The sequence below is a fragment of the Corapipo altera genome, unplaced genomic scaffold (assembly GCF_003945725.1).
Source record: "Corapipo altera isolate COAL_440 unplaced genomic scaffold, ASM394572v1 61129, whole genome shotgun sequence".
Classification (NCBI taxonomy): domain Eukaryota; kingdom Metazoa; phylum Chordata; class Aves; order Passeriformes; family Pipridae; genus Corapipo; species Corapipo altera.
In genome coordinates, this window is record NW_020884955.1 from 460,438 (window position 1) to 482,085 (window position 21,648).

Here is a 21,648-nt window from a genome sequence, read left to right on the forward strand (position 1 = left end):
TGAACAAATGCTAGCAAATGCTCTTGAAAAACACGTGTTCTGTATTTGTAAAATAGCTGTTTCAATAAGCTCCTATCACCATATCACAGGAAAACAAAAGCTCAACTGATGTGTTTGCTACCATGTGGGATGACTGGAAATACTTTCATTCCATAGGTACTCATTTATTCAATAATTCAAGCACTGCAGTTTACCACTATGAGCCAAATAAATTATTTATATTTACTCCTGTAACAAGTATTCTGTAGAGTACTGGTGTAAGAACATACTTCACACTCCTGTTTTTCACAATGTCCTCTCTGGCCATATTTAACTCTCTCAGATTCAATTTTCAGCACCTTCAATCTAAGAGATTAGTATCTGCAGTACTTTTTTTGATACATCAACACTTTGAAAGTAGCCAAGTGACTAAGAAACAATTGGATAGTCAATGATGCTTCAATCCCCTTCCTTTATTTAACATATTCCTTATCTACTTCCTTGTGATTTAAATGCAGAATAGAAAAAAATATGTAAAAAACCCAAACAAACACAAACCCAACAACACATGTAGCAGAAATCATCTGAGGCTGTTACCAGAACAGGGAGCTTACCTAAAAAGTCTTAAATAACTGTAAGAGACCTTATCAAGTTACTTTTATTTGGGGTTAGTAACTTTTCTTCAAAGCTGCCCATATAGTGCTGTGTTTCAGATTTACGACCATACCAGTGTTGACAACACACCAAGGTATTGCTAAGCAGTGCTAACACAGTCTCAATATGTAGCAGAACGTTTCTCATTCTGCTACTTAACAAGTGGGTGGGCAAGACATTAGGAGGGCAAGACACTGTGGGAGGCACAGCCAGGACACCTGACCCAAACTGAACAATGAGGTACTTCATGCCATAAAACACCATGTCAGGTATAAAACCTGGGAGGGGAGGGGTAGGGACAATTTTTCCAAAGAACCCACTGCCCAGGGACTAGCTCGGCTTTGGTGTGCTGATGGGAGGTGGTGACTGACTGTCCTTGCATCACTTCTTTCATTTCCTTTCCCTGCACTCACCCCTCTTCACTTAAATTGTCTTTGTCTCCACCCACCAGTTTTATCTTGCATTTGCCCTTCCAGTTCTCTTCCCCCATTTGCTAACAGGAGGAGTGAGGGAGTGATTGGGGGCTAACCTGCCACCCAGAGTCAATTCACCAGAGCCCAAAACTCAGCTTATTCAGCTCAGAGATATTCACAATACACTTCTGCACATACCCCAGCCAAGCACTCCCAAGCCATCTATCATGGTGGTGTGTGAGTCAGTGCCCACCACGCTGTCTGGATAGTAGTAGCCATCCTGATCCATCACCACTCTAGCCAAGTACTCCAAGTTCACTTGGTGGATGATCCCAGAGCCTGGCGGAATAATCCTCAAGTTTTTAAAAGCCCGAGAGCCCCACTGAAACAAAAGGAACAGGAGTCAAAAATTTTCAGTGCACATGAGCACTGACAGAACTTCCATTCACTGTACTTTTTTCCACACAAATAAGATTATTTTTTTCAGTACCTTTAAGAATTCAAATCTTTCTTTGTTCCTTTCAAATTCCAGGTCCTGATTTTTTTGCAAGCTGTCTGATCTGCAAGTGAAAATAATCAGCTGTCAGAATCAAAAGCATTCAACTGAAATTTATGTCTGGTCAGATATACCCAAATGTTGAAAGAAAAGAAGATTTATTAGCTAATGTGAATGCTGACCAATCACATCTGTTTAATATCACTGCAGGCAACCAATGAAAAGAATTTAAGAAATCTTAAGAGTTAATACCTGAACTCTGCTTCAAATGGAAGTGCTAATCTGCATATTACATATGCAGATTAGCACTAAACTTGTAGCTTGAGAAAAACAACACTACACATTAGAAAATAAGAATTTTCCAACACTTAAATCAGAAGTAATCAGCAAGGCAACAAAAACAACTGCCGTGCAATGCCTGTTAAAAAAGGTTATCACTATGATATGGTGCTGTCTGAAGCCTCCTTGTTTCAAAGCAGAGTTAACAAACTTTCCACTTGAAAAAGTGAAAAGCTGCCTAACTTACATCTGCAGAGTTTGAAGGAGTTGAAGCATAGAGCTAGCCAATGTTCTCTCTATATATACATGAGTCTAATACAAACAAAATGAGGCTGTGACAAAAAACAGTGATTACCAAAAAATGATCTATATTAAGTCCTGGATACTACTGATAACATAAAATGAATTTTATTAAAATAATATAGAAAAAGAATCATAATGGTTGATTTTTTCCTATGGTAAAGACATAATCATATCTTGTTCACAAACAAATACTGTTTCCCAAATATCTTAAAAAAACAGAGTAATGCAAATTAGAAAGAAAAAAGGTTAGCTTTCCAGTTTAATATATTAGTGCTAGAACATCCATTAGCCCCAAGATCAGTCTTCAGGTGCATATTTCTCATTTTGCATCTGTATCTAAACTCCTTAGGGTTAAGATTAAGAAGCAGTACCTCTAGAAAAAATGTCAATGGCAGTTGATTTTTGACAGTTACATAAGTAAAAATTCTTTGGCTTTCTTCTCCCCTCTCAACTACGAAATGGCAACCATGAGGATTTCTATGTTTATTAGTCTACACTTAAAAAAAGTATGAAGAAAGCTATATTTGAAAACTGACAACATTCTTCTGAGCAGCAGGCAGTATATTTCTGCCCAGAAGTTCAGTATGTTTATTTTAAATAAACCTCTAAATACTGAGAAAGGGTTCTTATGTTCTTTAATTTCCACCTCCCAGGAATTTTCTTCTTTGCAATCCTATTACTTAAGTGGCCAGTTTCAAAACTCCTTCCTCTGTAGGACAACAAATACAGTGTATTTTAGCAAGAAGGTAACTGCAGACAAAAAAGATGGAAGGGAACCATCATAAAACATGTAATTGCAGGATCTGTTTGGAAGATCAGTTCAGTAGGCCCATATTTATGTACCTTGGAGTGTAGAAGGACCTCCATGCAGGGGTCTTGTATTTCACTGTGGGTCTAGTGACTGCTAGTGAGTGTTTGTCTCTTTGTAGCATGGGGAGGACTGAAAAGCGTTATGTTCCTGCCCTGTGCTTAGAGGAGACATGATAAGCAGTAGCTGAAGCTCTTCTGCTTGGAAGCACTGAAGCAGCAAGCAGCTCCTCAGAGCTGGGCCTATGGTAGCTCAGGTCTATTCTTAGAGAAGTAAAGAAGAAAGGAGACATTTATGTTTGTCCTTTCCAAAAAGCCCTACAGGGTCAAAAAAGTGTATGTGGAAAAAAAGCTATTTCTGAGCAACTACTAATAATGCAGTATTATTATGGAAAATTACAATCATCACAGGTCTGGGTTGAGCCTATTTCTATTAACATTCTAGTTTCCATTAGTCCAGGCTTGTACTGCTAAGAGATAAGCAGTATCTTGTCTGCCATAGAAAAAAGAAAATTCGCCCCTCTAAACCACAGCAACCGATAAAACAATCTAACTTCAATACTCCTTAAAGTCTAAGATGTTATAGTACAAATGCTAAGAATATCACCAGTGGAACTACCTTGATGATCAGTACGTTTTATTTACAACCTCTAAGGAGTAAAGAGTAATTTTGTATCCTTACTGCCTGTTAAAATCAACCTGGATGGAGTGATCTATCACTAGATCAGCAGGACAGATAGGATTGATTTTTTCAGGGTCCCCGCCAAGTTTCTTGACAGCATCACGCATCGCAGCAAAGTCAACCACGGCAGGCACCCCGCTGAAACAGAGAGTAAATAAGCATGGTGAAACAATTCGGAAAAGAGGGGGAAAGAAAACCCCAAACCAAACCCAACTGAGATCCAGGAGATGCAGAACAGACACCTACTGTCATATGCAAAGCAAACCACAGCCATATTCTCAGTCTTGGGGTCATTTCTCTGTGGAAGGGACCCTTAGGAAGACAAAGTCAGAAGAGCAAATGGTACAGAACTGTACCTATAACCTGAGCACTGCAAAAATAAAAAGCTAAACTCAAAATTCATCAAGTAACAGAAGCAGTTCTACAGGCTTGGCTGAGAATTTGGAAATTTGTTCCTAGACAGCATTCCTTAGGGACCTCGGTTTCTCTTCTTTTGCTCTGCTCCCCTCTCTCCTCCCCAGTTTAAAAATGAAGTGGGGAGAGGGAAACCAACAATGTTATTTCTTTGATTCTTTGCTGTGTTTATTTAGTTGATTTTAAGGCAAGAGTCATCTCTTCCAAGTTTTGCAAGGCACGGGAGAACCTTCTCTGTAACCTGTATGTTCCACACTTCAGGTGAAACTGGCAGAGCAGGGCATGAGATTTCCTAAGTTACAAAGGACTTGACTGCAAAACACCTTCACAGAATAACTGTATTTTCAGAAGTGGATTTAACTGTCCTGGCAGATCACTGGAAAACACAAAGGCAGAAATAAGGTGCACCATGCATTCCTACTAACAAATTCTTGTACTTATGACTGACAAAAGACCTTATATCACAAATGGCACTCAAAACAGCTACAAGCCAACATTCATATCGTTATGAATTGTCACATATCTTGTGACCATCCAGCAACCCCCTGAACTCCAAATAACTCAGAAAAAGGTTAACAGATCTTTTCGTCTATGTTTGTATGTCTCATTCAACCAAAATGATTTTTAAATCCCTAAATTAAGCCTCCCTTCCTTCCTTCCTAAGAGACGTCAGTAAACTGTACAAAAGGTCAAAGTAATGCACCTGAGAGTCTCTCATTCATCCTCCATTTGCAATGCATGTTTATTCATAAGCAAATAAGGAGTGAATAACCAGAACTTCTGGCCTTTCAACACCTGACTTACCTAACAGATCACACACATCTCAATATTTATTTTAATGAAGCTTCTGATGCTTCGCAGCTTCTACCATGATATTGTCAATCAACTTGGGAAACCCTCTTACATATCTGCCTGTCTGATTTTGCTGGCTGCTGAGACAAAAAGAGTTCTCTGATGTGCACTCAAGGATCTGGCATCAGTCAGCAACCCACTGAAAACACCACATTTCTGTAAGAGCACCCTAAAGCAGTAAGAGTTTATGTTTTCAACTCTGACTATAAGGAAGCTATTACCATTTGAGCATACATCAGAAACAGCGCAACAAGAACAGTAAAATCTTTGTAATTTCCACAGAATTTTACCTTGAAAATCCTGAATATTTACAAAAAATAAACAGCAAAAAGGGTCCGCATTATCTAACCTTAACACAATTAACTGATGTTGTTCAGCAATGTGAAGCAGTTTGACCTCCCAGGATATGCATATTACAAGGAAAATAGCAAATATTATGTAATGCTACCTAGGGGAATTTGGGGGAGGGCAGGGGTAGGAGGGAAGCAGTGGAAGAGTTATTTTGCCAGCTTATGAATGTTATACAACTGAAATGGAAGAGACACAACATCCATCTCCAGCATTTAGAGGAACTCCGAATAATTAGAGAATGATCCAAACAGGGAAATTAGATAATTCTAAACGAGGACAACTTGAGTGTAATTGTATGGCTTTTGGAAAGTTGCCAAAGCTGCCTTATTCAAAAGATTCCTCAGAGGCCTGTCCAAGAGCTCATTTTTCAGGAATGCAGCTGCCCTGCAGACTTCTAGGCAAATTTTTAAAACTCAGCAGGAGAGCAGGGGGCAAGAAAGAATTGCAGTAACAGAGGAAACAACGTTTACTTGAAAGTTCAGCTTTCTCTGTTCTCCAGCTTTTCGAAGTGTTAACAACAGCCAGCAGGTAAAAAATAGCCAGGAAATCAGCACTTCTTTCGGTTGAGGTTTAGCCCCTTTTTCCTAATGTCTTTAGGAGCTGAGTTGTACTGGGTCTCTAGCACTTGGATAACCTCTACAAAAATGCCAAACAGAAGGTATGACAGCTACCACCCTTTACTTTTGAGAAAGAAAATCAACTGGCAGCACAGCAGCACAGAGCTTACCACGGATGAACTAAACTGTTCTATAAAGACAGAGGACGAAGGTACAAAGAACAGTCAACTTGCAAGTCAAATGCCATATTAAAAATAGTTAGAAGTTATTGTTCAACCTGAAAATTGACTTTCCACATTTACCAGGGACTATTACATGATTATTACTGACACATGGGGGCTAAACACACTGCAATAACAAGTCCCAGTTTTCAGAGTCCATTAGGTAGGAATCTCAGTTTGCACTTCTGGGAAAAACAGACATTCATTTTTTTTAATAGCAGAGAAGTCTACAAAAATATATTTGAAATAATACTGACTTGGAAGAGAAAGTAATGATGCGGGTTACAAATGAGAACTGAAAAGGGTAGAAAATTGAAAGCAAGAGATCCTGGGGAACCAAAAACAAACAAAAAACCAAACAACCAAAAAACACACACAAAAAATACAATACTCCCCTTCCCTTCAAAGAACAAAACCTCTAAACTTTGGATTGCCTCATTTGGATGCAATCCAAATGCATTTGGATGCAATCCATCACATTTTCTTCCCCTCTGTTTTGAAGTTATGTAAAGATATTTATTTCTACATCCCAGAAGAGTTTCACTCAATGCTTTTACCCTGAGTGTCTGCCTCTTCAAATGTTGTCTGTAGCATGACATCAAGGAAACTTGAAAAAAGCTTTTCCAAATATCTCACTGTTTTTTTTTTCCCTCAGCTCACCCCTCCACCCCAAGCTGAGCATTGCTGCACTCTCAAAAGCCCCACTTCCGAGCTTTGGAGAGCATCAAACTCACGTGAAGTCCTGCAGAATAACTCTTGCAGGCTTAAATGGCACTTCAACATTCTTGTGTTGCACCTCTTTCCAGTTGAGAATATTCTCAACATCTCCCTTCTTCACTAGGAACTCATCACAGTTACGGATTGCTGCTTCCAAGAGGATTCGAATAGAAAACGGCAGGCGTGCTGCAGGGGGAAGAGGCAAGGAACAAATTCAGTTTTACCTTAAGGCATATGTCAGCAAGTGCAAAGTTCCATGCCTGGGGCAGACAGTTCCTCAAGTGCTGACCCCATATTCTCACAAGGCTTTATCCCAAGTTATCAAATCCCCTTTTCTACCCTCTGGCTTTGTGAGGAGGTCAGTACTTACTGACCTCTTCCCCTCAATTCTTTGAGTAGATTTATCATCTCAGCTCCTGTGAGACCATAGACATCTTTGCTGAAAGGACTTTTCCACAGCTTTTCCACCCTCCACAGCAACGCTACCTGGAAAACATGCTGTGCTCACCTTGTTTTTCTGCAGTTTCCTCTCATTCTTGCCACTGAACACAGACATATAAATGCACTAGAAAAACATAATTTTCTACCAGACATGTTGGAAAGCACAGCTTTAGTGGTCTGTGTAGTCTCTTCTTCTCAAGAGATGGAAAATGAAACTGAATGGAAGTTAGACTGTGTATCTGTTAATCTATTTCAGATTAGACATACTTGTAGAAGATGACACAAAATGCTATTGGAGCAGTACTGACAGCCTTACTACAAGCAATGGGTGTGAATTAAAAAAACACAAGTTACTCAAGACTTGCTCCCCTGGTCCATTGTAATAATAGATGTTTGATTGCCTCTCAGAATATTTATATTTCAAAATCTCTTGAGAAGTTTGTCCCAACTTTCTACACAGGGGCCCTGAGACATAAAAGTCAATCACAGTGAGACTTCATTACTGATATTATTAAAAAAAAAAACAAACCTGCTATTCAGGATACAGTAATTCAGAATAATTTCAGTTGCTTTTGTTGTCATTTTTTGTTTTGTTTTAGGGGTATTTGTTTGTTTGGGTTTTTGGCAGGTTATTGTTGCTGTTGTTGGTTTGGGTTTTTTTCAAAATATTCTCCTGCCCTTCCCTGCCCCATTCTTCTGTTGCTAAGCTATTCCATTTTTCTGCTGGGTAGTGAGAATTGCATCTTTTTTTCTTTAAAGAATCTGGATTTTATCACTCTTGCAATCCCTGAATGGATCAATTGGTAATGCCACACGTGTATTTGTCTACTTCTTAAGACTCATCTCTGCTTTTCACACACCGAGTCTGACAATAATTGATTTCTCACTTCCACACTATCTTAGCCTGTAATGGATATTTGTTGCTGACATTCAGAGAAAATGTTCTGCCTCTTGCTTCCTAAATTTTCCTTAATCACCTGTTTCCTTTTTGAAAGACCAAAACCACGCAACATAGACAGCTCTAAGCTGTAGGTACCCCCTTTCTAACTCAGTGGCACAGACCGTAAAATTTTTACCAGTGCCACATGAAAGATCCGTGAAGTGTCAGAGGAACTAAAGAAAAAGCCTCCTCAGAAAGGATTCTCCTCAGAAAGGATTCTCTAACCACCACTGTTTTTAAAGCTGAATTATCTTTCTGAATGATTCAGTCATATCAGTGTTAGATCCTTTCCAGCCTTTCACGGTAGCTTAGTAGTATATTAGAAAACTTGTGCTCTTAGTTTTGCCTAGTCCTCCTTATCCACTCAAGAAAAACAAGATTGCTGTGTGCACAGTATCTTGAGGAAATATTACTGTGATCTTGCCAATATTTTTATAGTTCTAAATTTGCAAAAGTAAATTTTCCTCAAATTTTGTTTTAAAAAAATATCTTTTGAATTCATAGTTCTCCTCAGAGATCAAATATCATCTAATGTGGCAATACCTGTTCTAGTTCTGTTCAATGTACACAAAATGTTTTCCTTATGTTGTCAACGTACCATATCTCACATCTCCCAGTTTGCTCAGATTAAAGAACTTCTTCAGAGGCTGTTTTGGGTCCAGCGGCTCCACAATCTGTACAAATGGGTTGCTCATGGTTGTTCAAGACCCTTAGAATCCCTAAACAAATGAAAAATCAAAGACATTTTCATTACGCGTGTCCTGCATACAAAGTACATGTCCCACAGTCCACAATGTATCTGTTCCAACTTTCAAAAAGGCAAAAAGGTACAAAAAAGACAATAAGGTACAAAAAGACAATAAGGTACTGTTAGTCATGCCCTTTTCACTACAAATATACGTGCAACAATTCCTCAGAGACAAAAGCATAGTGAAAATACGGATATACCATATGGTTTAGTATCACAGAAGCTTAACATTGGAAAAAACTTCTAAGATTTAGTCCAAGTGTTAACCCAGCACTATCATGTCCACCACTAAACCATGTCCCCAAGTGCCACATCAACACATCTGCTGAACACTTCCAAGGGTGGTGAATCCATCACTTCCCAGGGCAGCCTATTCCAAGTCCTGGAAGACATTTTTTTCCTAATGTCTAATCTAAACCTCCCCTTGTGCAACTTGAAGCCATTTCTTCTTATCCCGTTGAGACCAACCCCACCTGGCTACGACCTCCTTTCAGGTTGTTGTAAAGAGCAATAAGGTCAGCCCTCAGCCTCCTTTTCTCCAGGCTAAACAACTCCAGCTCCCGCAGCTACTCCTTAAGACTTGTGCTCCAGATCCTTCACCAGCTCCATTGCCCTTCTCTGAACACGATTTTACAAAGAGAGTTTAGTGTCTTCAGTATTGTCTTCTTTTCACTGCTTCCAGACAGCTCTTTGTGCCTCTGTGATTCATGAGCCACCATGAGAACGTGGCCTCATTTCTTAAGTGGGTTGTGATTCAACTCCAGGCAACTAAGCACCACACAGTCACTTCCTCACTCTCTCCTGGAGGGGTCAGGGAGGCAATTAGAACAGTAAGAGGTAGAAAACTCATAGGTTGAGATACAGACATTTTAATACATAAAGCTCTTGTCTCTGTGGAAGCCCTGCTCAGCAGCAGCAAAAGCATCCCTGTGATATCAACCCTGTTTCCAGCACAAATCCAAACCACAGCCACATACTACCTACTAGGGAGAAAATTAACTGTATCCTAGCCAAAACTAGCAGAAGTGGCATTGAGCTAAAGCTAAACAGACAGGCATTTGCATTCAAAATTAAAACCAATTAAACCAAAACAGAAAACACTACTGTTTTATTTGAGAAGAAGTATTACAGACTAAGAATACTAACCCTATCAAATGAAAAAAAGGAACCCTCCTGATTTCAGAGATTTGTTAAGGTCACCACAAAAAGAAAATTTAGGTAGACTCTATTGTAAACATGATTTTAGTTTGAGATATTTTGTCTTTCTTTTTTTTTTTTTCGTGGCTATCCTAATGCCTTACTGGGTAGTGCATTCTACTGGGACCTTTAGGGTCATTTAGGGTTCATTTACAGAAGTTGAGATATTCCCAATATCAAGGCCAACTAGCACAGAGGGGCCTAAATTCACTATACAAATATCTCTCAATCTCCAGATAAGGTTAACTGCATGCAAACTGCCTAATGGAACAGTTCCTAGGACACGCTGAAGACTTGAACTCTGCCCAGGCCTCTTCTGGGAGCACTGGCTTAGGCCAACACATGCCAAGGATCAAGCTAATGATTTAACAGTAAGAAGAATTCTCTTGCAGTGTCTGGCAACATTCCCAGTCATGCTTAAAATTTTTTTTAGAAGAGAAATAATCAAAGGTCTGATTTCCAGATCTGCTGATGTTTTTCCACAGCACTGTTTCTGTCTTCATTCAAGTAACATTATCTTCCCTTGCCTCAGTTTAAAAAAAAAACAAACAAGTAACAACAAAAAAAACCCCAAACACAACAAGGCATGAGAGACACATCCTTCGAGATTGGAGATTGGTGCAAAAAAGATGCACAAACAGATAAAGCAAGGTCAAAGAATGAATTAATTTATCTCACCATCCAGTTTCATTGACTGTTCAGGACACACTACTATATGGAATATATTTCTGGGGGATTTTTAAATTATTCCACTATTTTTGAAATTAAAAATTCATATACTTTGAACACAACAACCAAGGAGAGACGGCAAAAATGATTACAAAGAAAGGTCCAGGGTGTAAAGCAGCAAGATACTATAAAAGAAAGGAAAAGTGATGGATATTTCTAGATGAAAAGCTGAATGGCCAGGGAAGTTGAAAGGCTGGCAAATGAACAGACTGCAAACACACACCCTCTCAAACGTATCACCTCACACGTTCCCATCCATGAATTATTTTCCGAGATTCCTCCTCCCAGCTTTGCAGATACTCATCTCACACACAAGCCCATCAAGTCTTAGATGTCATTATCTTTAAATAGCATGGACCACTCAGCTATTTCTCTAAGAAAACTGTGCTTCTATGATTGAGCATGATCAAAATTAACTTCTTCCTTCCTTTCCTTGCCAGCTACGCTCCTGATGAGCTTTACCTTTTTGCCTCCAAGCTGAGAACATTAACTAATGCATATTCGCTTCTAATGGGAAAGTCTAAGAGCAGCTGAAGATAGGAAATGTTCAAATATCCCCTAACAGATAAACCAGCAGATCATTACTTTGATATGACCATAATGAGTCCACTGCACTCAGTTCACATATTCTCATCCAAGTGTAAATTGCAGCTCTAACATTTCCCATCCAAGTCCACGCCTGAGCAAATCAAAAAGCTAAGATGCATTATCTGCATGTAAACATTTCTTTACCAGATATCACCCTCTCCCCTGAACAGAGCTCTTTTAGTTCACAGTATGAAGTACCACAGTATAAACTTCCTCTCATCAACTGAATTAGACAAATAAGCCAAACTGTGGGCTGACCAAAGCACAATCACATGTTCTTTTCACCTTCCTGGTCCCACTGATATGAACAACTAACTCTATTACAAGCCTGGAAGCCATCCAGAAATACCTAGAAAGAGGTAAAGTCTCTAGAAAAATACCAACTAGCAGCATTGCTGTAGCAAATTTCACAGAGCCAGAGAAGGCTCAGTCACACCAACTACTATTTCCACACAGTAAATTGTAAACCAAGTGGCCGCAGCACTGAACTCAAGCTGGTCATCTGCCAAAAAAGACGCCAAGGAGCAAGACTCTGCATACTGAGGATACAAAAATTTTTAAACCAATCATTGTGACAGATACAGATTAACTTTTTGATTAACTTGATACAGATTAACTTGCGATTGCAGCACAGAATATTTATTTTGCAGGCATCAAAATGTAAACACGCAAACAGGCTAGCACACGGAGGAGAAGACATCTGTCTGCCTGGGACTGGTGCAGTACACAGGGTCACACGTGTTGGCCATGGCCAGTGCATGACCACAGTGCACATGACCTGGTCAGACATACCAAAACAAGCACCTGAACTTCTGCCCGACAACCTTAAAACTGTTTGAGGGGAGGTCACATCTGAAACTGTGGATTATCTGAACCTGAAAATGTGGAATAGCAGCCCTCAGGAAGGCAGAATTCCTCTTAAGAAGTTTCTAATGATAACAGCCACCCACACAAATAGTGCTCATCCAGGCCTTGGAAAACAGTAGCTACTCTAGCCCAAGCAATTTCCCCTCTCCAGTTATCCAGACAGATGTTCTTTAGTGTAACTGCTCTTATATTCATTTGTTGTAGTGTTTGTACAATTCTCGACATAGCCCTAGGACTCCAGTGGTTTCAGCTGACTGAACCTTGAAAATGGTTCAACTGGGAAAAAAAAAAGGAGCATCTCATTGCTGAAACCTTCTCAGAGGTTAAAGTACTTGTATAAAGTGTACCAGACAAACAACCTTTATTTTAGCCCTTGCTGTGCCTAATAATACCCACAATTCGGCTCCTACTAATGCTGGTCATCTTTAAATCTGTACTCCCTAACTATAAATATTGTTACATCAACGCAACAGCTTATCACTGTGCTACCCAGCTCCATCTCTTGTCAGAGTATTTCTCAATTCATCCAGACTGTACATCAGCTCATCACTCTGTCTGATCATCAACCAGTCTGATTTCTAGCTTTCCTCTCTACCAGTTCCAATTCTCTCTCCCCCAGAGAAGCAACACTGCAGAAAGATTCTAACCATGAACATTATCAGGAGAAGCAAATTTATTTCAGTGAGGTCATAACCTTCAAATTTCTCTGGAAACACGAGTTTTACATTGCAATACTCTAATAAAGCTTTTGCACTAACAAAATCTGTGTGCAACAACATTCCTCACTTCATTGAGTGAGCCAGCAAACTCAGCTTTTACCATGAGAGCTCAGATATTTACTAGCACCAAAAGATCAGTGTAAAAATGGCTGGCTGAACTGTGTGTGGGAATCTCTATTGTCCTGAAGATCATGATGATCAGGACATAATAAACATGCACAAGCCCAAGGGGACGGAAGGAAAAAGGTGTTTGTCCATCCTCTTTCCTTGTCTTCTCTTGATAGTTAACTAAATCAAATACATTCAAAGCATATTGAAGCCTCATGTGGATCTCCACAAAAAAAGATTAAAGTATGCAACTAAGACTTTTTATTTTTTTTAAAAGAAGAACACTCTCAGGAGACTTAAGCGTATGTTTCATGTGCTGATTTCAAACCTTCAGCTGCTGTAACTTCTCTGAGTGTCCAATACAAACACAGTACTAGTCAGACCATAACAACATTGATTGGAAAAGGACTTGGTTCAGTTTAAAGCACATTCTTGATTGACTGCGGCTCCTAAACTCTACTTCAGACCCTTTTAAAAGCAGTTGTGTGACTTGGACCAATGATAACAAATGAAATTTTACTGAAATTAATGGAATTGAGAAAGCATGCTTATATATCCTCTAATTTTGCATTTGCAGAAATTATCTCACAAAAACTGTAGAGGGAAAAAATTTGCTGTTTAGCCTCTCACTATACCCCAGCAAAAAATCTGAAAACCGTTCTAGACATCACTTCAACATACTATTCTACTCTCTTTAGAGTTGAAGCTGAAACTTAATACAGCTAACCAGGCTAAAAGAAACAATCTCTTTCACATCACAAAAAAAAAAGATTATTTTTAAAAAACGTAACTGCTCTTATATTCATTTGTTGTAGCCAGATCAATACCAGCAACAATATGGGTTTGGGGGTTTTTAGGGATATCAGAGCACCCTACTTATCTCTTGCTACCCAGAAAAAGAGAAAACTGTAGCACACAGAGTACTTTCCTGCTAAAATACATGCTGACAGTAAATCATTCTCTTTCTGTAGTATATGACATAAATGTTTACAAAAGACTCCCGATTAGAAATAGAAATAATCACATTTATTACATAAGTTCCTGAGGACAAACTAAGGACACGGATTTATTTTGTTTGACCTGCACAAAGTAAAAAAGGAAAGAAAAAGATTCTAGATGAGATGACTTCCTTCAAGCTTCAGGCCATAAAGCAGGAACAGAACAGGCACAGTTATCCAGCATTTTAGTACAGACATATTAATCTCACTTGGTGTGATAAACTGAGAAAATGATTCGGGCTAATTAAAAGAAAAACAGTGTAAGGTCAATATGACCCAGAGAGAGAAAAGAAAAACAAATCGTAAAACTTAATTGGGCCCCTATAAAGACATACAAGTTACCTCCCTTTTACCTTGTGTAAGATTTATAGTGAAAGAATTTTGTTTAGTTAGCTGGATAATAGCACCTTTCTTAAAAATTTATAACTCTGTATAGATAACAAGCAAACATCTGCTGAATGTCTGACTTGACAATATATTATGGATGCTTATAGATAATATTCTTGTTTAAGAAAAACATCTGTTGAATGTCTGACTTCACAATGTGTAATGTTTTTGCTTATTTATAATGAATATTCATGAATTAGCTGGAAATAAATGTAGAACAACTGTCTTCTTTGGGTGTGACAGGCGTTGGGAGTTGTTGAAACCCCTGCCTGAATTTGCTGAATTTGTTTTTATCATATAATAAATTCTAATTGGAAATCATCCGACTCTGGGTTTCTATTTATCACACTTGGGGAAAGGTAACATGTTCAACTGCCTTTTCTATTCCATCTTTGGTTTCTTAGCTGCTGTCTTTCAAATTATGAGAGGGTGCCTACATTATTAACGGGAAGAGGTTAATTTTAAACACTTCTTCATAAAACTAAACTCCTAATAGCTTAACTAAAACAGATTTCAAGTTGTCAATGCTTTTTTCCTGAAATGTGAGTAAATCCTTGACCACCACTGGGAAGCGTGCACTCAGCAAAGAAGCAGTTTAATTTGAACACTCTGCCAGACACTAGAAATGCTAAAAAGGTTACACTCAGGCAAAGAAAAGATGCTATTCTATCAGTCATCAAGAAAAAGAGGAAGGCTCAGACTTGCTGGTACTTGCAGGAAACTTGGGAAGAAATATGACAAAATACGGTGTTTCTGTGCTGAAGCTTCCAATCGAAAACTGGAAAACAAGAGGTGAGCTGGTAGGACTGCCTGGTGATAAGGCAGAGGACATATGGAACATCTTCCACCCATCCTGAATCTGATCTTACCACTTTCCATTGCAACTATCATTCCTACTCCCTCAAGTCGTTTCCTTTAGTTTTGTCTACTCAACTGTGTGCGTATGTATGTACACATATCTGCACTTAGCTGCCAAGTACGCAACAAGCACCTCCAAAAAGCAAAAAGTAACTAAAAAAATCTAAAGGAAGCTGCAGCAGAGCAGTGGGTTACTGAGCTGTAAATTCATCATCACAATATTGAGCACGCACTTCGTGACACTACTAGGAGTTACATATATCTGAACAGCACTTCTCAAATTAAGGGCTATTGCTCAGTTGCCCTGAGCCTCTAAAACTTACACAGCTCTTCTCATGGTTTCACATTCTACTCAGCAACAGGCCTTCATTAAAAATAATGACTGATGACTGCTTCCAGTTTACAGAGGTTACAAATGGTTTAGCCATGAACAAAGATCTCCTAGCAGGTCTGGCATGTAGGAACTTCTGTTCTATTGGAATTGCAGCATGCTCTGTGTATGCCTACCTTCCCTGAAAACCAAGGGAGGAAAATACACAGGTTAAGCATGTTGACAGAAGTCTGCATTTTTGATTTGGAAAGGCATCCTCTCCAATACTACTCAGATGTCTGCAGGAGTAAAATTTTGGTAAGTAAATCCACCCATAATTCAGTTCAGTTTGGGAAAAGAACCCTAATAAATATATTTGTATATTTTAGTTTAAATATCCCAGTTGCCTAAGAAAAATGCTTCTGTTACCCAGGGGAAATGTGCCGACGGACCAATGTACCAATGGACAAAGACAACACAACAAAAACCCCCACCCACAAAAAAATTAGAAAAAAAAACACCTAAAAGCCACAAAAACCCTAAACCCACACATGTCCTGAGCATTTGGATAGACTTCAACAGCACTACTAGAACAGGTAGAGTCTTGTTTTACAAAATTATAAAATGCTATAATTACTTCTGGACGTGCAAAGAACAGATGAGTGCAACTATCGTTGCAATAAACACAGGCTTCTTGTGATTCAGAGAAGCTCTTACTGTTTAACACTTACTCTACCTGTGACAGGTGAGGTTACTATGCAAAAAATATACACTGTTGTGGGATGATATTTCAGTGCTAAGAGAGATTGGAGAAAGAATCTTCGTGTTTCTCATCACATGTAGATCATTACATGTAGATCCTTAAAAAGAAGTCCTTTAACAATTTGATGACTGAGTAACTGTTCTGCTGGTATAAACCACACCATTGTTCCACACTGGAAGAAAATGCAGTAATACATAAAGGAGGTTTTTTTAAACAATCTCTAGGCAAAGTTTCAGGGAGCCCATTTCAACTCTAATGCTCAAGAGGAACTCATTCACTCACACTGAAGAAACAGGGTTGCAGATTTTACTGCTTTCTCCTGATAGCCAAAACTGCAATGCTGAAATACTTACTTATTCAGAGCCACAATGTGCAACACTTCCAATGCACTGGACAGGTTACTTACTAATTGCATATTCCTGTAATTCATGTATTTCACAGGCTGTCATAAGCACTTTGACAATTTCTCTTTGTTAGCAGTGCTGTATTGCACATGTAGGGACTGAAAATTCAATTCAGAGATCAAGCTTGTAAAATCAAACCTTTAGGTCTTAAAGTAACTCCAGCTCCAAGCAAGCTGGAACTTTAGATGCATGCCCAGTTCCAAGATGTAGATATTAAACTCATGCAAGTCATCCTTCCAGAAAACCAAACGCTACCTGTTCCCTCACTTTAGCAGTTATTGTGCACTTAAGGCTTAGAGGGACAGTCAAAACACTTCTATAGATCTCACCATGCTTTTGGTAACCTAGGCAAGCACACATCCTTGACAGCCTCTGGAATGCAATCTAGTCTTAACAAAATCCAGATCATAATTAAGGAGGTGTAAGTGTTAAGGGGGTGCTGTGTCAGCAGACTCACCACTGAATGTCCCAGTTAAAAGCAGAGATTAATTTCCCTTTTTGCTGCAGAAAAATGAGTAGTGATATGCCTGAGAATACAGGGAACCTTATCTGGAGACTACCAACATCGAAAAATGAAGCCTGAAAGAGTAACTTTGAACTTTAACCTACTTCCTATCCCTGTTCAAACTTGCTTCTCTTTTACCCTATGTCAGTAGCCTCAGACTGTTCATTAACAAATATGCAGCTTGGACCAGTTTTAACAAAGAGTTAGCTTTCAGTGTTAGTTAAAAAAACCCAACAAACAAACAACAGAAACAGCATGGAAGCAACTGCAAGAAATTTGGAATACAGAGAGCGCTATAACTGTGTACAATGGTTTGCTCTGAAATTTGGGTTCAATTTCAGTAGGCAGATTAAAAGATATCTCAGTATTGGTCTGTTAGTTTCAAAAGACTCATGTGAGGGGTGATGAAACACTGCAGAGGTGCATGGGAAGGGGAAACAAAAGGAGAGTACTGTGAATCAGCTCTCTGCTCATGCCATTACCATCACACCAGTCCCTGCACCTTTAAACCTCCTTTTTCTGCAGCTTGCCATCTGAACTGTTTCAGAGCTATCAGAGATATGCAGGTAGAAAGAGTCTTTTCAGGATAAAGAACTGATGAGGGGATGTATGAAATAGTACGACACTGTAGGGAAGAAGTCCTAACTTTCCACACCATTTCAAGGCAAATCGTGAATTTGTGATCTGGAAATACAGATAATTTTCTCACACCAAAACCTGTAGCTTTCAATCTCAGTAGCTATTGAACTATTCACGCTAGACGAATCCAGCTTTCAAACACCAATGGCTTCAGTCTGTAAGCAGAACAAGCGTGTATCTGATACAATTTCATAAATTCAAAGTAACTGTTAGCAGGGTTTACTGGCCAGGCTCCATGGGGAGGCAAATTAATTTTCCAAAAAACACTTCTAATTCAACTTTTTTGGAGCAGTTTTCACACAAAAAAGATAGAGGGGAAAAAAACCCCAAACAACAAAAACTAAACACCCCCTTTCACAAGTCCTGACCCTACAAATGTGGGATGTCCCAACTCCTCCAAGGAAGCACCAAATACATAGAGAACTAACCAATCCCTAAAGCAGGACTGAAGGCAAGAACCCTGAAATAATCTTACCTCCTTTTCACACAAATGGAGCAGACTCTCTGCCTCCTCTGTATTTAAAAAGATGGAAAGGAACCACTCTTCAAATCATATCTTTCCAGTTAGTTTAAGTGGATTGTTACTGCAGGGAGGGAGAAAATTTCCAGCTCTTAAATGGTAAAATCCTACTGTGACAGTCTACGTTGGAAAACACTCAGTGAAAGAGATTTGCTGCATTTCTTACTGTTCAAATATGGTTTCTTCTCTAATTTTCTATATTTATTGTTTCAGCCCTTCCACCTTTAATATAAAAACTTCATTGAATAGTATCAAAGTTCGAGTGTATCATCCTCGGGCCAAAAGGAACCAGAGAGAAAAAAAGATGCTAAATTACAAATGTGATATGACAAAAAAATGCAGCTTGAAAGCCCTACAGTTTTTTCAGTTCAGCGGTAGTCTGTATGATATAGTCTGCAAAGCCCAGTTTAATGATCAGACTTCTTCATATTTCTGGCTTCTTCAGGCATTTCCTCCATCTTACAAGATTCAAGATAAGTAAAATATTGATAATTTTTCAAATAATTCCTCACACACCATACAGATCCTGGAGGGCACAAGAATCAGCTGCATTTCCCACTCTGTGTCCATTACATTCCCCTTACTTTCTTTGAAGCAGTAACAATCCCCAGAAGTTTATTAGGACATTCTGATGGAGCACAATCACTTTTAAGCAAAGCAATACTAAATAAACATTCCAGTGTTAATATTTCTCTGTGGTGGTCTTCCTTTACTTAGGTATTGTGGATTGATAGAGCTAGTCTGAACAATAGCAACAGCACTGAGTGCTCAGAGATATTAATTCAATTCCAATTGTTTGGAGAGAGAATCCTCTGTTTTAGACCAAGTTTCCTGCTGATACTAAAGAATACCGAACTCCAGACCTCTCCGTCTTCCTCCTCCCCCCCCCCCCCCACTAGCTTTAGGGGTGGAAACTAAATAGCAAAGCACAACCTTCAGTTAAAAAATAAAACGGAACTATGGTGGTGTTATGAAACATGGCAATGTGGTGAAAGATACACGGGACCAATCCAAACATACACCTGATCCCGATTCTGAAACCAGGCATCTCCACAGCCAGTCCTCAGTTAGGTTAGACTAAAAGGCAAATAGCTGCAATCTGGGCTACAACCTCCATAGCTGTTATGGAGCACCTGCACCTGCTGTCTGTACCATGAATCTGTACCAAAACAGACGATTTTCTCTCACAAAATACTTAAAACCTGACACTTTCTAGGCTTCACTTCACAATAAGTTTCTTCCATCCCTTCCCTGTCTCACTTATGTTGCAGATCTATTGGGGTTTTTGCAACACAGCGGGGTTGCTGTGTGCTTTCTACGTGCACTGTGCACTATCCTCTACTACTTAGACACTACTGAAACACCAGCAGACAAGGCTCGAGTTGTTCCAGCAGGAAAATTCACTCAGACGAGGACAGAGCAGCACCACTTCTCTTCCACGCCCGCTCATCTCATCAAGCTACATCTACTCCTCTCTTTCCGCTCTGCCAAAGCCGGTCCCGGTACCTGCGTGAGCCGGCCCAAAGCCGGGCGTTGGAGAGACCCGACTTCTGCCGGCCGGGGCCCGGAGCCGCGGGGGGCCCGCACGGCTGCTGCCGCCGCCGCTCCGAGATGGTGCCTCAGGGGCCGCTCCGCCTTCCCCCCGCAGAACACAGCGACCCTCTCCAGCGCCCGCCGCGGGAGCCGCCGGGCCCTGCCAGCCGCCGGTCCCCGCCCTCCGCCCGGGCCCGCACCCGGCCCGGCCCGCACCCGGCCCCGCTCGGCCCCGAGGGACGCCCCCCTCCCCGCCACCTCTCTCCGGGACCGCCGGGCAATGGGGTGTCAGGGACGCGGCTCCCAGGCGCCCGAGCCGCCGGCACCGGGCGGGAGCGCAGCGGGGCGGCCGGGCCCGCACTCACCGGGAGCGAAGAGCACCAGACCGCCGCCGCTCGCCGTCAGGGGCCGCCGGGCGCAGGCAGGGAAGGGGCGGTGGCGCACGGGCCCCGCCCCGCGCCCCAAGGCCGGAGCCGCGGCGGGATGGCCGCCAGCCGCTGGAGCGGGAGGCGGGAAGCGAGGGAGGGCAGCCAGGCAGCCAGCCAGGCAGCCGGACGGCGGGGGCGCGGAGCGGGCGAGCTTCCCCTTCCTGCCCGCAGCCCTGGCCCCGGCTCGCCCCTCAGCGGGCCGCTGCCTTCCTCGAGCGGCGCCCCTCCCTGGATGTGGGAGGAAGAGAGGAAGAGCTGTCAGTGCAGAGGGCAGGGGAGTGGCACCGAGGTCAAGGTCAGATCTGCTGCGGGCAGAGCCAGCCCAGGGACGGGCGCTGTAACATGGGCTGCGGGGCGCGGGCTGCGGTGTGCGGGAGGTGCCACGTGCTCCGAGCCCGTGAGCTTGCTCTGGCTTCAGAGTCCAGGGGTCAGAGAATCACAGAGTATGCTGAGTTGGAAGGGACTGACAAGGGTCATTGAGTTCTGGCCCTGCACAGGACCGTTCCCAGGAGTCACACAGTGTGCCCGAGATCATTGTCCAAATGCTTCTTGAACTCTGTCAGGCTTGGTGCTGTGACCACTCCCCTGGGGAGCCTGTTCCAGCACCCAAGAACCCTCTGGGTGAAGAACCTTTTTCTAATATCCAACCTAAACCTCCCCTGGCACAACTTCAGGCCATTTCCTCAGGTCCTGTCACTGGTCACCAGAGAAGAGATCAGTGTCTGCCCCTCCTCTTCCTCTCACGACAAAGCTGTAGACTGTGATGAGGTCTCCCCTCAGCCTTCTCTTCTCCAGGCTGAACAGACCAAGTGACCTCAGCCACTCTTCATATGGCCTGGGCCTGAAAGACAACAGGTGTTGCTCAGGACACTGACACACAGGACTGCATCCTCATCCTTGCATCAGTGCAATAGGAGTGGGACCTGACGTATCTTCTTGGGGCTGGGGGAGAAGCTCACTGGCCTGGCTGTTGGCAAAAACAGCTTTTTACTTACAAACTGGTCAAGATCAATATCGTGACGTCAATACTGAAGAACAATGTCAGAGTATAGGACATTCCTAGAGAACCTAATTTACATCACTCCCACGGTCGAGTCCTGTGGAGTGTTTATCAGTGTCCAGTGTGTCCCCAGTAGAATGATGTACAATTTGGGTCTGAATAATGTTGAGTACATTCAGTGCAAGTAGCTCGATGTGCAGCTGCAGTGCCAGCTGCAGGTTCAGGTGGTGCCTGACCCTTT

General features: G+C 41.2%; 1 protein-coding gene across 2 annotated transcripts in view; it reads right to left on the reverse strand.

The window, feature by feature from the left end:
* Window positions 1–20,449, reverse strand: part of ACO1 (aconitase 1) — a 37,106-nt gene extending 16,657 nt beyond the window's left edge. The window contains exons 1-6 of one of the 2 annotated variants that reach the window (XM_027663662.1): window positions 20,345–20,449; window positions 8,705–8,825; window positions 6,743–6,911; window positions 3,614–3,751; window positions 1,537–1,606; window positions 1,245–1,428 (exon numbers count right to left, since the gene is read on the reverse strand). In XM_027663662.1, coding sequence (XP_027519463.1) covers window positions 1,245–1,428; window positions 1,537–1,606; window positions 3,614–3,751; window positions 6,743–6,911; window positions 8,705–8,801 — 658 coding nt within the window. In that variant the 5' untranslated portion in view covers window positions 8,802–8,825; window positions 20,345–20,449. Of the gene's footprint in view, window positions 1–1,244; window positions 1,429–1,536; window positions 1,607–3,613; window positions 3,752–6,742; window positions 6,912–8,704; window positions 8,826–19,952; window positions 20,072–20,344 lie in introns of those variants that run through there. The other variant, XM_027663663.1, reaches the window with a different exon arrangement.
* Between the last annotated feature and the right edge of the window lie 1,199 nt (window positions 20,450–21,648).